We start from the raw sequence: 17763 nt of genomic DNA, 5'->3' as shown, positions 1-17763 counted from the left end.
ATCGGTCCTCAATAAATCTACAAAGTTTGAACGAAATCTGGCCGTTTAAAGTGGGTCAAAATCGCGCCCAAAGAAGTCGGTTACAAGCATACAGGTGAAGCTAATATAAAGCGTGTAAAAATAAAAAATGGCGACCACTGATTCCAGAACAGCCTACTTACAGTACGGCAAAATTTCTGATTTTAATAGCCGAGTAAATAAACGACAAAATAGGAATATTGTTTTACGAGCAATTTCAGCGTTGTTTGCAAATGAATCTAAGTTTTAAAAGGGTTTAACGTTTAAGCAATTATTTTACGTTTCACGGTTGTTTAATGTATTAAAAACGGGGTCAGTAATAACTTTGTAGGTATATTTAAGAATTTTTAAAGGTGCGTTACGATTTAAAATAACATCGAATATACATTTGTTATATTTAATGAATCAAATAAATTATCAGTTCAGTAAAAAAATAATAATAATAATGTTTAACGATTTTTTTTTGTAATTAAATTTATTTAAGCACTTAAAATAACAGTAACGTAATTATATAAGTTTTCTTGTGCATACCTGTAATTGGTGTATATGTCGTGGCCATATCGTAGATTTTGCTCATTTCATGAAATGGCCAATTTAGTTTGGCCAGATCGTTAAATCGTCAACGTTTCACGATTTGGTCATCCACATTTGGCCAGATCGTCGATCTGGCCAAACGTGGATGGCCATTTCACGAAATGCGACCATTTTTGTTTCTTTTTTAAAAAGCGATTCGCTTCTGGCACTCGCCGGCCGCTACCGCGGCACGCTCGCTTTGCTCGCTCGGCTCGTGCGTTGTTTATTAAAGTCTAACCTAACCTAACCTAACTGTTTTCTATTGAAAAAACCATTCGCTTCTGCTATTCGCCGGCGCTACCACGGCACTAACTTAAATGACAATAAACAAGTTCTTAAAATATTCTGAATTTTTTAATGTTTTATGGACTCTCTAAGATATTTTATACGATCTGGCCAAATGTCGATGACCAAATCGTGAAACGTTGACGATTTAACGATCTGATCAAACTATGTTGGCCATTTCATGAAATGAGCAAATCTACGATATGGCCACGACATATACATCACATTAATATTCGTTAGTTGTTTAGATCTAATTGTTATAATTTTTATGTGTACTCTGTTGGTATGTCTAAATAAATAAATAAATAAAATAAATCAGTTGTTGCTACAGCTAAATATAAATAATAGGACTTCTTTAAATCTTCATTAGCGGTTATAATCTATTAATTACACCAAAAAAGATTAAAATGTACAACGGTACTAGTGAGCTTCAATATAAGGGAATAAAATTATTTAAACAAATCTTAGTATTTAATTAAAAATTTTGATGTCTTTTGCATTATTATGTTACTCAAAAAATATTTAAGTAGGTAGTAGATACCTAATGTTGAATGATCTAAGAAATGTTAATTTGGAAATTAACTACTAATTATCTAATATTTTCGATACTTATGTAATTATAAGACAAAACACGATTTTTTCTAATTGTTATGCCACGTAAACGTTTAAAACATATTTAAATCGATTAGAGCATTACGGGGATATCCCATAAATTAGGAAAATGCAATATAATACAAGGAATAGATTAACCCTGATCTCTTTGCTTTTAATTAACAAATCGACGCAAGTTGATGTATAGGAATCACGTATAATTGTTTATTAATTATTTCAACTAAATATATTGGAAAATGTATTAAGCTAATGACATCAAATATAAAGGTATATTATTTTTGTGTGTGGCACATTGAAACCTCGTCCTCCGAATAGACAGCACTATGAAGTATACTGTAAGTTTATTTTTTATTGTTATTATTAATTCATTTATGTTTAAAAAAAATGTGTGCGTGTACTAGTACACACGTAAGAAGTGAAACTTCTTATTGAAACTTATTTAAACTTATTTTTTGAAAAATAAGGTTTATGACCTTATTTTTCAAAAAATAATTTTCTATATATGCAACTTACGTCGAATCACGCGTGGTAGGGATAAGAAAAAGATAGCGCGTAACGGAATAATGTCACGCGTAACGAAAAAATGTTACACAATTTTTTTTGTGAAGAATAAACATGATTTTAACGATCAGTCATACGAACTTTAAATTTAGTAAGTAGTAGATACATAATATATCTTTAGGATTTCATACAAACCATAAATATGACGCAATTAAATATTCCTTTTCTTTACAGATTGTCGCGTTATTAAGCTGCTTTTTAGCACTAGAAGCTACACCGTTATTTAACCGATTTGGTTTGGGTACAGGTATGAGGACTGGGATGGGGACAGGAATGGGGACCGGGATGGGTATGGGGTCTGGTTTAGGGTCAGGCATGGGTATGGGTACCGGCGTGGGTAATGGTATGGGTGTGGGTACCGGTATGGGTATGGGAACGGGTATGGGTACAGGCTTGGGAACTGGTATAGGTACCGGTATGATGAACGGTATTGGCACCGGTATGGGAACTGGTATGGGTACCGGTATGATGAACGGTATTGGCACCGGTATGGGAACTGGCGTGGGTACCGGTATGATGAACGGTATGGGCACCGGTATGGGAACTGGCATGGGCACCGGTATGATGAACGATATTGGAACCGGTATGGGAAATGGTATTGGTACCGGTATGATGAACGGTATGGGCAACGGTATGATGAACGGTATGGGCAACGGTATGGTGAACGGCATGGGCAACGGTATGATGAACGGCATGGGCAACGGTATGGTCAACGGGATGGGCGCTGGAATGATGAATGGAGGCATGATTCCTGAACAGAGTGAGAGTAATTTTGCTCACGGCGGCCAGTACGGTGGACAGAGCTTGGCCAACGGTGCGTCCGGTCTCGGCTCGCAGGCAGCGCAGAGCGCTGGCGGAGGCAATTTCCACAACATCGGATCTCACCATACTAGTCAATCTTCTGTGAGTATATACATCTATATAATAAAACTATTGTTCGCACTAACAACTTCTAGATGGCCAAATAGCTTAATTTCGCTTGAAATAGCATCATTCATTAAAAATACAAAAGAAAAGTCTTTTAACTTATAACCAAACTTCTCTTAAAACAAAATACTCACCGCTATTTATCATCCTCATATTTAAATAACCAAAAACACATAATATTTACCTATCACCACGCACTTTACTCACGACCCCTGTCTTTTCATTGCCTCTTACGCGTTTAACTCAACACTCATCTATCTATTCTTTCTTAGCACCACCCACTTTACCCACGTCTTTCTCTCCAGGTCAACCACGTAGAAAACGACGAGACCCACAACATCGGCGGTGGTACTGGGTTCAACGAAGCTGGGGCCGCTGGTGGTGGCTACGGCCACTACCTGAACGGAGCTTCACAATACGGCAACAACTACGGTGCGGGCAACCAGCAAGGCTTGATTGGATAAAATAGAAAAACTCGAGATTGGAAATAAACTATTATTTTTATTCGTTTTTGTTTTATTTCTATATAATTATCAAATTATTATAATTATAATAATAAGATAAAGAAGATGATAATTATGATAATATACCTACAAATATACAGTCGGTAGATGGCGCTTGAACGGTAGGAAATTGAACCATTGAATGACAGTTTTCGAATAGAGTGCTTTATTTATTGTTACTAGCTTTTGCCCGCGACTTCGTCCGCGATTCTGTCGTTTTACGTCATTCATCGTTTTTTTTAAAGTAGCCTACGTGCTTCCTCACGGTTCAGTGGTTTTGATGTAACAGACATAATATATTACACCTAATATGTCAATCTACAGTACTGTTCAAAAATATCACAATACTACACGACAAAATATTTTCATAATTCAACCTTCTACAAATCCTTACCTTTCTACACGACAAAAAATTTCATAATAATATTCAAAGATACAACAATTTCGATGCATAAATCTTTACGAGACATAATTAAGTGACTGCACCTCGCATCCTTGTAACAACAATGGAAAACTAACCTAATTCCCAAGTAAGAGATTGCAAATTACCTCACTTGAGGGCTGCAGAAAAAGCCCTAGTATCATTTAGATAGTGTGAGGTGAAGAACCTTTGGTATTTGTCCCACATCTTTACTGGTTTCCGACTATTTTCTATTTAGGATGCGATAAGGTGAAGCTATCATATGTATCGGCCATCGGGTGCTTTTGAGGTTTATACATTGTATTTTTTGACCTTATAACCAGTCTGTATTGACATTTGAAAACTAATGCAATATTTATACAATCAAAATCGGTACTAATGAGCTTTTTTATTTCTGATTTTTATAACGAACTGTGAAGTAACTGCCTAAAATCAATTTAAGTTTTCTGTTTATATATTATGATGTTTATGTTTATTGATGATACTACAAATAAATGCGGACATATCCCTTAATTAATAATTACTTACCATTGTTTAAAATTATTATAATGTAATTATCTTGTGTCACACAGAACACCGATGTTTAAAATTAATTTTTAATTTATAACGAAAACATCCACCGTTCGTACCAGTAAAAAATAAAGGAAAATTATAATAAACGTTAATTTGCTCACGATTTCAGAATAATATTTAATAATGAAAGTACAATGAAATATTTTTCACGGAAAATAAATACGGACTACGTTACAATAACAAAATATATTAATATTTAATTTATTATTTTGCACTGATGTAGGTACGTCAATTTAAACGGTTGTGAACGCGTGTTTTTTTTAAACAGTTCATTGTACAATTGCTTTAAAGTGTAAAACACATTAAAATTAGTGTACATTTAAGTACCTACTATCACTCAGTAGAAATTTCTTGTCAACTCTGATCTTAGTAGTAAGTATCTCTATATCTTTACAGTTAACTAGCGGTCCGCCCCGGCTTCGCCCGTGGTACATATTTACGTTTTCTCTACATAAAAACCATCCTCGTACTTCAAGGAATATAATAAAAAAAGAATTATCGAAATCGGTTCAGCCGTTCTCGAGTTATGCGCTTACCATTTTGCGATTCATTTTTATATATAAGATTTAATTCACGTAGAGATCTAATTTTATACTAAACTTAGAACAAAATTGATAAAGGTACTTTCCAGTTACGTACTTAAAATTTAAATGACCTCAGTACAAAATACAAAAAGAACACAAAAAGACGAGACGGGTCACGGGTTTAAATAATACATTAAGAACGCAAAACAAATGTTTTTCGAATAAAAATGCTCACCGAACCTTATGATGCTGTTAAGTCGGCCACTACGGCTTACAAAATAAAAAATAGCGACCACAGATTCCAGAGCAGCCTACTTACAAGTACGGCAAAACCGTAGAAAACATTTCTGATTTAAATAGCCGTTGTTTGCAAATGAATCTAAGTTTTAAAAGGGTCTAACGTTTAAGCAATTATTTTAGGTTTCACGGTTGTTTAATGTATTAAAAACGGGGTCAGTAATAAATAGCTCTTTAGGTATATTAAAAAAAAATTAAAGGTGCGTTACAATTTAAAATAACATCAAATAGACATTTGTGGCTTTGTATGTTGATTTAATGAATAAAAGAAATTTTCAGTTGTTGCTACGGCTAAATATAATAGGACTAGTTTAAATCTTCATTAGCGGTAATTGTCTATTAATTACACCACAAAAAGATAAAAATTTACAACGGTACTAATGAGCTTCAAAATTTTCTAGATTTAGATAGTATTTTACATGTTACTCAAAAAATATTTAAGCAACTATACTAAAGATAAGTAAGAAAAAGATGGAATTAAACGTAGATACCTTTTTTTTATATTGGGGAAATCTTCCAAAGATACCCACGGCCCCCGGGGAAGGAGCCGTGGGTTATGTCGGATTCTTACCGACTAAAACCCCACTGTGTTCCGTCGAGCCGCTTTAATGATGGGGCCGCGGGTATTTGTTAGAATTCTTCCGCGACAAACGTAGATACCTAATGTTGAATGATCTAAGAAATGTTAATTTGGAAATTAACTACTAATTATCGAATATTTTTCGATATTTATGTAATTACTAATTATAAGACAACATGATTTTTTGTAACTGTTTAGCCACGTAACCGGTTAAAAACATATCAAGGAATCACGTAAAATTGTTTATTAATTAATTCAACTAAATATATTGCAAAATGTAAGCTAATGACATACAATATAAAGGTAAATTATTTTTGTGTGTGGCACATTGAAACCTCGTCCTCCGAAGAGACAGCACTATGAAGTATACTGTAAGTTTTTTTTTTATTGTTATTATTAATTTATTTGTGTTAAACAATATTGTTTAGAAAAAAAAACTTGAGATGTTCGATTTGAATAATGTTTAGGATATCTTAAATATCTTAAAATCTATATTATAAAGTTTACTTTGTATGAATGTATGTTACTCTGTTAAAACAAAACTTGAAAAATTCAACTTGTTCAACGGAAATTTCGATATTATGATAAAAGATGTACAATAATATTAACGATCCGTTTTATGAACGTTAATTTATGTAGGATTTCATACAAATCAGAAATATTACGCGACTAAATATTACTTTTATTTACAGATTGTCGCGTTATTAAGCTGCTTTTTAGCACTAGAAGCTACACCGTTATTTAACCGATTTGGTTTGGATGACGATACGACAGGAATTATTGGGACCGGGTTGGGTATTGGGTCTGATTTAGGGTCAGGCTTAGACGATATTGGCACTGATATTGGTACCGGTTTGGGTACCGGTTTGGGTACCGGTCTGGGTACCGGTATGATGAAAGATAACTTCGCTCACGGCGGCCAGTACGGTCGTCAGAGCTTGGCCAACGGCGAGTCCGGCCTCGGCTTGCAGGCCGCGCGTATCGCTGGCGAAAGCAACTTCCACAACATCGGATCTCACCATACTAGTAAAACTTCCGTGAGTATATACATTTATATATATAATAAAACTATTGTTCGCACTAACAACTTTTAGATAGCCAAAGAGCTTAATTTCGCTTAAAACAGAAAAGTCTTTAAACTTATACCAAAAATCCTCTTAAAACAAAATACTTGCCGCTATTTATCACCCTCTTATTTGAATAAACAAAAACACATAAAATATTTACCTATCACCCACTTTACTCACGACCCCTGTCTTTTCAATGCCTTTTTATGCATTTAACTCAACACTCATCTCTTACTAACTTAACCATCACTATATTTCATAGCACCACCCACTTTACCCACGTCTTTCTCTCCAGATAAACCACGTAGAAAGCGACGAGACCCACAACATAGGCGGTAGTACTGCATTCGACAAAGCTGCGCTGGCTGGTCGCGGCTTCAGCCGCTACCAGAACGGCGATTCGCAGTTTGGCAACAACTTCGGTGCGGGCGACCAGCAAGCCTTGATCGCATAAAATATAAAACCTCGAGATGGAAATAAACTATTATTTTTATTCGTTATTGTTTTGTTCATTAATTTTCCTATTAAATTATTATATCTAAGTTATATGCAAATATACTGTAGATGACGTTTAAACGTTTTAATAATAATAATAGTTAAAAAAAACTAAAAAACACGCTTTTTATAGAAAACCGAACTAAAAAATAGAAAATTTTATCAATTTAGTGTATATCGGTCCTCAATAAATCTACAAAGTTTGAACGAAATCTGGCCGTTAAAAGTGGGTCAAAATTGCGCCCAAAGAAGTCGGTTACAAACAAACATACAGGTGAAGCTAATATAAAGCGTGTAAAAAGGGCCTGTGAAAAACAGTCGCGTTGTTAGTTAGCAGCTATTTGGTAAATTTATGAAATTTAATCCTACTAATATTATAAATGCGAAAGTTTTTGTGGATGTGTATGTGTGTTTGTTTGTTACTCTTTCACGTAAATTCAACTGAACCGATTACAATGAAATTTAGCTCATATATAGAGGGTAACTTAGTTTAACACATAGGATAGTTTTTATCCCGGAAATCCCACGGGAACGGGAACTATACGGATTTTCCTTTGAAGACGCGGGCGAAGCCACGGGCGGAAGTCTAGTTATTTATAAATATCAGCAATGCTTATTGAGCAAGCAGAAAAACACAATTCACACACTCAAATATACAATATAACCAGAGGCGGCTCGCCCTAAGGAGCGCTGGTGCAGTGAACTCCCATAAATAATTATAATAAAATCATACTCCTTAATTTAATTATTAACATTAATTATTATTATTTAAAATCAATCGTAATCTTTAAAACTACTGTTAATACCAATGAATATATCCATCATTCCATCATCCCATACACCTGTATAATACCTACTGTATTAATGTAACGCGCGAAGCGGTGCGCTCACGATTGCGATCCAATGAAAAAAGATTTAGTACATTTCCTAATACGAAATCCAATAGGAGTGAAAGAGAGGGTTTTGCCAAAGCCCTGCGCGTGAAACAAAAGATTTTCTATGGAAAAGTAGCAAAATTCGGAGCGGCGCACCCGCAAACGTTGCCGGTTCGTTTTTACCGCCCGGCAGGACAGCGATTGCGACGTTGCCAGTTGCCACGTCTATAATATAAACAAACACTCGACTCTCGAGTCAACTTCAATGCACGCGCGCGATTCATGCAATTTTCTAATTAAAATTATAAAATACGTGTTGAAATAGCCTGTAGTTATCAGTATTACTTGTGAGTGTTAAAATGAACAATAATTATAATGTGGCGTTCATTAAAAAGTGTGATAAAACGTTACAAATTCGGCTTGAATGTAAAGCTAAGGGACCGCCACGGCCTGAACTTGATCTTACGCAAAAATGTACGACAAAAACGAAAACATATACGCGTGTGTTTAAATCTGAACAATATGTGAAAACACCGTGGTTGTGTGGTTGTGATGAAAGCAACAACAGATATTTACGAATGTCTTGTCGCTTTAAGTTATAGATATTTTTGCACACCAAAAAGAAAGACGTATGTATTTCCTTTATAAGTAATTTTTTTGATAAATGTACTGCTTTACACCATGTATTTTCAGTGTTTTATTTCAAGTGAACACCCATAAAATTTTGTCACGAGCCGCCTCTGAATATAACCTAACAACAAGGACAATAAATACTTTAAAATATTCCTTAAAATAATGTCTTCTATATCGGACGGTTAACTCCACGACCGAGACAAAGCTGAGCTTGTACAGACTTTTAGTCTCATTTGCAATTAAATTAAATTGCTTAATTTATTAACGCCACCGTAGAACGTTGCAGACGAAAGATAGCCCCGCCATTTCTACTCGAATGAATTAAAACTATTAATTTAATAAAATTATAATGATATTTTCTTTAACTGTGTGCTATTTGTGAAATTTTATGTCTGGAACAATTAATTATTTATGCAAAAGTTATAATTGTAGTTCAGAATTAAACGTAAATTAATATTTTAGATAATAGGTATACATACTATATTTAAGACAACATGAACTTTCCATTTATTTACCTACTAGCTGTTGCCCGCGACTTCGTCCGCGATTCGGTCGTTTTTCGTCATTCGTCGTTTAAAAAAAATACGTGACACTTTATTTTTGAATGTTCTTAATTGTCTCTTATAAAATTTAACTACATTAAAATTGAATACTCTGATAAGAAAATCTTAAAATCATCGAAAATCATAGACATCGAATATCTGAGGAAAACATGAATGAATGTGATTTAAATTCTACATTTCTTAGTAATTAAAATAATAATCTAAATTAAATGTAGATTAACAGTTTGAGCGCACCATTATAGAATATGTACCTAAGTAATAAATTACGTTAGTTTAGATAGTAACTTTACTAAAAACACGATGACTTTCTTTCGCGCTCGGTACCACAAACTAAACATGTTTGTGGTACGTGGCCCGCGTCACTTTACCCCCCACGAGTTCCCCTCCGTTGCTATGCGAAAATACATTCGTCGCCCTACTGTAGGAAAAATTGTAATACTGTGGCCTGGGCGTTATAACACGCTCAGGGAATTCCTGAGTGCTGATAGACTTCCGTCTATCGGCATTTATACCAATTTTATATTAATATCACCATTTTGAGGAAAAGCTTCTAATGTCGATTTAAAACGCATATATACGGATTAACCTGATGAATTAACATGTTCTAAAATTGTGAAATGAGTTCAGTTTTAAATTCGAGAAATATTGATTTCTTGTATTCGATTATTCGTCGAAGTCGAATACAAAATATATTTAAAGAAACTTAGGTTGGCCTTCAGGCAAAAGGGATCCTATCAAATGATAAACTTGACCTTGTATCTTAAAAGTAAGAATGAAAGGAGCATCTGATAATTGTTGAGCACCAAAGGATCATTTAAAACGCAATACTATAAGAGCTAATATTGTCTAAGAACTGTTTAGATTGCACATGTTCCTCTAAAACTTAAAAGTAGTGATTTCAAAGGTTCCGGCGTATCTTCAAACGAAAGCCGACTCCTTACTCCACTTTAAAGCATTACAAAAAGAACATACTACGTTAATATCGCCTATACAGAAGATGATCTGTAATCAATTGTGAGGTTATAAGCAAACCCACTTTTATATTATTTTGTCGGACCACACCACCGAATTCGTAGATTGATCTTCTATGTTTACCTCTAAGTCATTAAGACTATGTCGAAATCTGTCTGCAGTAAGACGGGCCTCTCGCTATTCGTCCGTTTAAAGAGACCAATAGTTTCAATTCTTAATCTTTCATTAAACAAACTTATTAATCGTTCTTGTCTCAAATAATGGTAATATTCGCGTCCCTACTCTAGTCATTGCTTATGCTCATGTTCATCTTCGAGAGATCGAATAATATTATGGTGCACCCTATTATTTGTCAAACGGTCTTCATATTGAGTAAAAGTTTCAGAATTCTCGAGATAAAATATGACGATCGTGATCAGCTGTGAGACGTAATTCCCTCTCAGTGAGGGTTTCGATCTTACGGGATGGTACAATATGCCATTTGCGATCAGCTGTGAGACGTTATATATACCCTCTCAGTGAAGGTTTCGGTCTCACAGGATAGTACATGCCGTTCGCGGTCAGCTGTGAGCCGCAATTCTCGTTGTGAAGCGGTTTCAGGTTCGGCATAACACATGTTGTTTTCGGTCAATAGTAAGCCTCTAACGATCCTTGAGAACTCTTATTTCTCATTTTCTTAACTTTGCTCGAATTTCGATATATAAAGATTTTTTAGGTGGCACTGATGCGGGTGAATAAAAATTAAGTTAAAACGGACTAAGAGTGTTATAATCTCAATCATCATCATCAATACATATAATAAAATTGTGGAAAAGTGATGTCTGTACAATTAAAATATTTAGAAAAAAATTAGCAGGTGTTATTATTATCGAGAAATCGAGAGAAACCATTTTTTTCTCTTAAAAGCTCCCCCCCTCGCACTTCCCGAACTCCGATTGACCGTAATTTATTTTTCCTTACATTTTTATCATATCCTTTTCTGATGGGTTTCATCCTACTGCGATTTTTTTTTGTTTCAAAAATTATCTACCCTGGTGTATAGGTAAATTTTCCACATAAAATGTCCTTTAAATTATGTCGTATTATATTTTTAACCCCCGACGCAAAAAGACTGGTGTTATGTGTTTGACCGCTATGTATTTCTGTGTGTGTGTGTGTGTCTGTCTATGGCACCGTAGCTGGCTAACAGGTAAACCGAATTAGATGCGGTTTTTTTTGTTAGGCAGAATATTTTCCGACGCTGGTTCTTAGATAAAGTGTATCAAAATTGGTTCATCCACTTATTATACCTACATAGGGGTAAAAGTGGGAATGAAAAAAATGAAAGTTATAATTTATTTTTAAAGATCGTCGGGAAGTTTATGAAATTATTTATTCCTTTTTCTATACACTTTTCTTCGTCTCAACGGTTTAGTTACGTGCTCTCTCTCTCTTCAGCCTTAAGTTACGTGCGTGAGACAGGAAAGATCTAATTTGGATTTTTTTCTGGATTTGATAAAAACTGAGTATCGATTAAGCTGATCAGTGGCTACTGGCTACACCATAGATTATTAAAAACATCCGTTTAAGAAAGGAAGGAAATAGAATTTGCTCCTCTCTCCCCCCCTGGTTCCTAAAAATAATATGACATAATTTAAAAGAAATTTTACGTAGAATTAGTTAGGCATTTCTTTTTTGATTTTCGATATTATATACTAATCATAATTTTTAATTACAATAATATGTAGTAACTATTTGGTATAGGTTAGGCATTTCATTTCTTGATTTTCTTTAATAATTTGGTACGTAAGTTTTTTAGCTCAGTTTAGTAAGAAATTTTAATAACAATTCTTTTAATTATTTATGGTAGTACAACAGTACAGTATGGTTGTACGTATTTACTCAATAATTGTATGTTAAGTAGTAATTCAGCATGGGCGTAGCCACGGTGGGGCTGGGTGGGGCGCTTACCCTGGCTTTGATCTGGTAGGTACTAATTGTGAAGGGGAGTGGGCGTGGGCGTGGGATTGGGATTGAACGTGGCATATGGCGTGGGAGTGCGAGTGGGCGCGGGAGTGGGAGCATGAAAATAAAAATGATTTTTTATTGTTGCCCCACCCTGAGCCCATGGTCATAGGTCCCATAGTCACTATTCCACGCGAACGAAGTCGCGGGGACAGCTAGTAGACAAATATAATCAGAAAGCTTTGAACTCCTAAGCTCAACCATAAAAGATAGACATTTATGATGTCGGGAGATATTTTTTATATAATATGGAGAACATTTCTTTCATACTTGATTTCTGTGTAGCTTTAACCATTAAGATACACGCATTAAGAACGCACACGCGACGAAAGCTTAAAAATGGAGTTGCTGCTCTGCTCACGAATATGAAAAATAATTGTACCAAGTTTCGTTTAAATCCGTCGAGTAGTTTTTGTTTCTATAACGGTTATACAGACAGACAGACGGACAAACATTTTTGACGTCGATGTCGATCTCTAATCACCTCGTGATAGTTATTTAGGAAATATATTTCATGTGCAGAATTGACCTCTACAGATTTAATATAAGTAGGTATACATATATTTAGATTCCAATTTCCATGTAACGTTAAATTCGACTATACAATAACTAACAGACAACGCAGGTTACTCTCGTTTCCGTAAGTTGAGGCGGCTACATATTCGGTCCTAATAACATGACTTTTTGTGAACGAAACGACAGCGCGGTTTAATTCGATGGCAATACCATCAGAAAAAAGGAAATATTTTTAACTTTGAAAAAATATTATGATTTACACTATTAATACTATTTTAACATTAACACAAAATATAAGACTGTGAGTGTGTAAAAATAAATCCAGCTAGTTTCACATCACACTTATGTTTATAATTAGGTATACGACATGAAAATATATTATTTACCAAGCAATAATCATACAGATAAATACTGAACAAAAGTATTAACAGTCAAAGTATATTTTTAATAACAACATGTAAATGATGAAGGAATAATAATTATCAACGAACTAACCTTTTTGTATTAGAGTCCCGCCTCGTGATCGAATTATTAAAACACGAAGATTTTTAAAAATGTAACCAATGAACACAATCAATATTAGATTAACTGTAATGGTGTCTAGTATGACTTAAAATAATATACATCTTCCCTCACTTTTAAAAATGTAGTATATTCACACGAATTATATAAGCGCACCTTATAGGGAAGGGAAGATTTATTATGGGTTAAAGAGTTAAATAAATAAATAACATAATTATATTTAAATTATTAATTTTTAACATTGTGTTCAGTAGTGATAACATGTAAATTGATTTGATTTTTACGTAATCTCATAGATGGCGCTGAATCAAATTTGTCTTTATAGTACTAAGATTCATTAAACAGTTTCTCTGCCCAAATTACGTAAATGACGTAGTTTTTATAGTGTAAAGCTAGATAATAGCATGGCTTACTCAAAAACAACATTTAAACATGAGTCTTTAGATTGTACGCTGTCGTAGTACACGGAATACGTAAGAAAAGTAAAGGTTCACAGCTCCTCCCCCGGAGGTGATAGCATGATAATATGTTTAAAAAAACCTTACACGACCTGTTAGTAATATTCATGCAAAATTTGAAGTCAATCTATGCAGTACTTTTCGAGATTAGCTCGGACAAACATACAGACAAACAGACAAACAGACAAACAGACAAACAGACAAAAATTCTAAAAACTATATTTTTGGCTTCTATATCGATTATAGATCATGGATTATGTATTCTTTTAAAAAAATATTCAATGTACAGTTTTGACTTTCCTACGATTTTATTATATGTATAGATTGTTATTTACAACGGATAACAAATAATGCTACCTTTTACTTATACACAAAGAAATCTTTTATCTGTATCATATGATTTAGGAATAGATAATAAATTGGTGTGTAGAGTTATGTTGTTATTTATATTTCATTATACCTATATCATTTATATTTCATGGAATATAACAAAATATCCTTGCTATAACACAATTATACAAAATTTAATTGACAAAAAACAACACTATACGTACTACATTATAAGCAACTTATCACCGAGGAAAGGAAAATATTCTTTTAGTTTCATATCCTTGAGCTTATCCTGCATTCCTTTTGAAATTCCAAATCCCGTGTGTGATTGGTGACAAATCCTCAAATAATTGACTTTTAAATCATGCATCGAATAGCATCTACCTTTTTAGCATTTCCGTTTCTTTATTTAGGTAATATTCATTTTATATGATGTGTTATAAACAATATAAACACACCAAATAACTTAAATAACAAGCAAAAAAAATATTGAGGGTAGTCTCACAATATTTAAATCACCATCTACCTACCACCCTTGGTCGTCGAAATTTAAATTTCTAATTAATCAATCTATTTTTAAATTTGTTCAAAATCCGATTATCCTTTAATTTTTAAACCAATATAAACCACTAGCTTGTTTCTTTCTTCTATAAGAAAAAACTTGAAAAAGAAAGGAACGGACATAAACTTAATTATTCAACGTCGAATTATTTTTATAATAGGGTCGACACTCGACGTTAGCTACTCTTTGGCGGACGTAACGCTGTTTCGTTTATACCCACAAATTTTTAAAACCTTGAGTTAGTTGCTGGTTGAAAATTGTTGGAAAATAAATTATTTTTCTACTTGTATGCTTTTGATTCGACTGAGGCAGGAGTATGTTTTAGATCAAGGTATGTTTGAAACGTTTTTCAATTTATTTTATTTTCTCTGTATTTGCTTTTGTGCACAGTCGTCATCGATCATAAAATAGCACTAGGTAAATATGTGAAATAGGTACCTACACACATTCACCTAGTATTTTTTAAGACGAAAACTAAAAAAATATAGGGTTGTACTACAAAAATACATAATATCATATGTTCGTCAGTCGTGACCGACAGAACCATTAGATTCAGAATTTTACTTTATACTTTGTACTGAATTCCATTATATAATAGAATAATTAGGCTTTTATATAACTGATGTGGTTTATGTAATCTACTTCAGTGTGATTTCTTAACGACGCCTAAGTGGAATCCGCCTAAATACGCTAGTAGTGGGACATTTTTTAATCGTTTATTAATTGTTTTTTATCTTTAAATTAATTAGATAATACGTCCTATAATTTATTATCTACACTATATAACGTAGTTTCTAACAAATTAAGCATTAATTCGTAAGAACCGTTCAACATGAAGCTCGCTGTAAGTGTAATTTTTTTATTAAAAAAATTTAACGAAAAGTTTAACACAGATCCGATTTTTTCAAACTTCTTTAAGTCCTCAATATTTTTTACAATTACCAAGTGTAGATAACATTCAACGTTTCGAATGTTATTTTATTTTGTACCAATTTAGTCTGCTCGTAATTATCCCGGTCACTGTTTTTATTTAATTCAGTCCCACGGCTCTTAGGTAATCTAATGTTCACAATCAAATTAAGCCCAAACGAAAGAAGACCAGATAACTCCTTAACTGAAAAGTTGTAATTCGATAATCTTTTTAAAATTTAGTGCCTAAAAAACCAGGTATCCAGTTTCGAATTAGTCCAATATAGGTATATTTAATCCGTTTTCATCTAGCATTAGATTTAATTATGTTTTTAACAGATAGAGTGATTTAAGAAGAAGGTTTTAGTATATAATTTATTACGTTTTAGACAAAGCGGGCGAAGCCGAGGGCGGTAAGCTATTTATTTATATTATGATTGAAATTACAGTTGATTCTCGTGCTGACTTGCGTCGTGGCATCGCAGGCCCAACTATTCGGCTTGGGTCAGGTTTTCAGAAATTTCTTGCACGGCGGAGGGTATGGAAATCAAGAATACGCAAATGGCCTGGGCGGACAGTCTAACATGGGCTACCAGAATTCTGGTATGGGCGGATATCACAACATTGGTGCACACAACAGGAGGATTAGCAATGTAAGTATTATTGAAATGATAAAGTCACATTTTTCTTCTTTTTTGATAAAGTTTGAAGAGAAATCTTTAGCAGTCGTTTTACCAAAACAGATCACAATAAGCCCCATAAAAACTAATTCTAGGTTTCTAGAATCGAAAAATACAAAACCTTAACGCTATCGCATGTATGTGCTAGTATTGTATCTTTTATCAACACACAATCACAAAGATATCTGTTATATTATGATTGTTTCACAGATACAACAGAGCGAAGATTCTGGATACCACAACATGGGCGGCGGTCAAGGGTACAACAACTTAGGGTACGGCGCAAACGGGTACAACGGCTACAATAGAGGCTTGGGCAATTACGGTAATTCATATGGCCAGGGTATCGAAGGCGAGAATATGATGTAAGACGAGAATTGTTGATGAAATAAATGTTTTGTTTTTGTTTGTTAATTTTGTGTTTTTGTACCCTACCACATAAATGTACCCTTTGAAATTACAATGACACCTGTACGTATACAACTAAAACCTTAAATTGTTTTATCATCATATCAAACTTCAGTCAAATACTTAAAAGTAGCGTCAGCATAAAAGTTCGAGGAATATATTACAATGGACACACGTACATAAAGTAAAATTTTCAGAAAAACGTACTGCATTTATTTTCACGTAATGCAACTATATAAAAAAAAAACATTTAACAGCAAACGTTTAAATCAAATTCCACGCGCTATCCTTCACAGACTCACAGTGCCTTATTTCAAAGCTCGTTCAAGTTTTTCGTTTCCAGTGTTAATTACAGCAACGATGCCTCTCCTGTAAAATATCACTAAATGAAGAGCGAAATACCTCGTCGAAAACGTTCACTCATTTCACACCGGCTCGTGTCGCGATATTGAACTCTACTATAATGCAATAAGGTTCAATTTACCTTGGCACACGGGTACACAACTACAAATCTTGTAAAATAGTTCACTTTTGTTCGGTTAAGAATGCGCGTTCCTCGTATTCAGCTACGTAACAAAAGCTACTTGTATTTCATTGTTGCTATGTCACACAATACGCTGCTGCAACATTTGCAAATTATCTCCACTTTATTATTATTAATAAAGCCAGAAGTCAGAAGAAAACCTGCTTCCCACTTTGTATATTGCTTTTCCTGAAATACATCTAATTTTAATTCAGGTATTAGGTAATGTTCATTGAGACGTATATACAAAGTGTTTTATTTCATTACTTAGTCCTTAGAAAACATTTCTTTCGCGTCTGAGTGAAAAGCATAAAGAAAATTACTTCTTGTAGATATTTATAACTCGTACATATATATCACAAATATTTAAAT

At 33.8% G+C, this 17763-nt stretch overlaps 4 protein-coding genes across 5 annotated transcripts in view; 3 read left to right on the top strand and 1 right to left on the bottom strand.

The window, feature by feature from the left end:
• The window catches only part of Cals (calsyntenin 1), a 189928-nt gene that overhangs the window by 68887 nt on the left and 103278 nt on the right, over positions 1-17763 (bottom strand). The window lies entirely within an intron of this gene.
• LOC149898013 (uncharacterized) lies at positions 1760-3480 on the top strand. Of its 2 annotated transcripts, XM_090115849.1 has the most exons (4): positions 1760-1823; positions 2224-2315; positions 2496-2952; positions 3282-3480. In XM_090115849.1, exons 1-4 carry the CDS (start codon positions 1812-1814, stop codon positions 3438-3440), a joined length of 720 nt encoding a protein of 239 aa, XP_089971975.1. In that variant the 5' UTR covers positions 1760-1811; the 3' UTR covers positions 3441-3480. The 2 variants fall into 2 exon arrangements, with proteins under 2 accessions (XP_089971975.1, XP_089971974.1); XM_090115848.1 differs by lacking the exons at positions 1760-1823; positions 2224-2315 and having other exon boundaries at positions 2365-2952.
• Positions 6216-7409, top strand: LOC149898012 (uncharacterized). Its single transcript, XM_090115850.1, has 3 exons — positions 6216-6245; positions 6567-6911; positions 7237-7409. Exons 1-3 carry the CDS (start codon positions 6234-6236, stop codon positions 7393-7395), a joined length of 516 nt encoding a protein of 171 aa, XP_089971976.1. The 5' UTR covers positions 6216-6233; the 3' UTR covers positions 7396-7409.
• LOC149898011 (uncharacterized) lies at positions 15638-16874 on the top strand. Its single transcript, XM_090115851.1, has 3 exons — positions 15638-15715; positions 16230-16433; positions 16671-16874. Exons 1-3 carry the CDS (start codon positions 15704-15706, stop codon positions 16827-16829), a joined length of 375 nt encoding a protein of 124 aa, XP_089971977.1. The 5' UTR covers positions 15638-15703; the 3' UTR covers positions 16830-16874.

Source organism: Colias eurytheme, chromosome 24 (genome assembly GCF_061535395.1).
Source record: "Colias eurytheme isolate Ceu_HAF_F1 chromosome 24, ilColEury1 Martin Lab GWU primary, whole genome shotgun sequence".
Classification (NCBI taxonomy): domain Eukaryota; kingdom Metazoa; phylum Arthropoda; class Insecta; order Lepidoptera; family Pieridae; genus Colias; species Colias eurytheme.
This window is presented reverse-complemented; position numbering and strand designations above follow the sequence as displayed.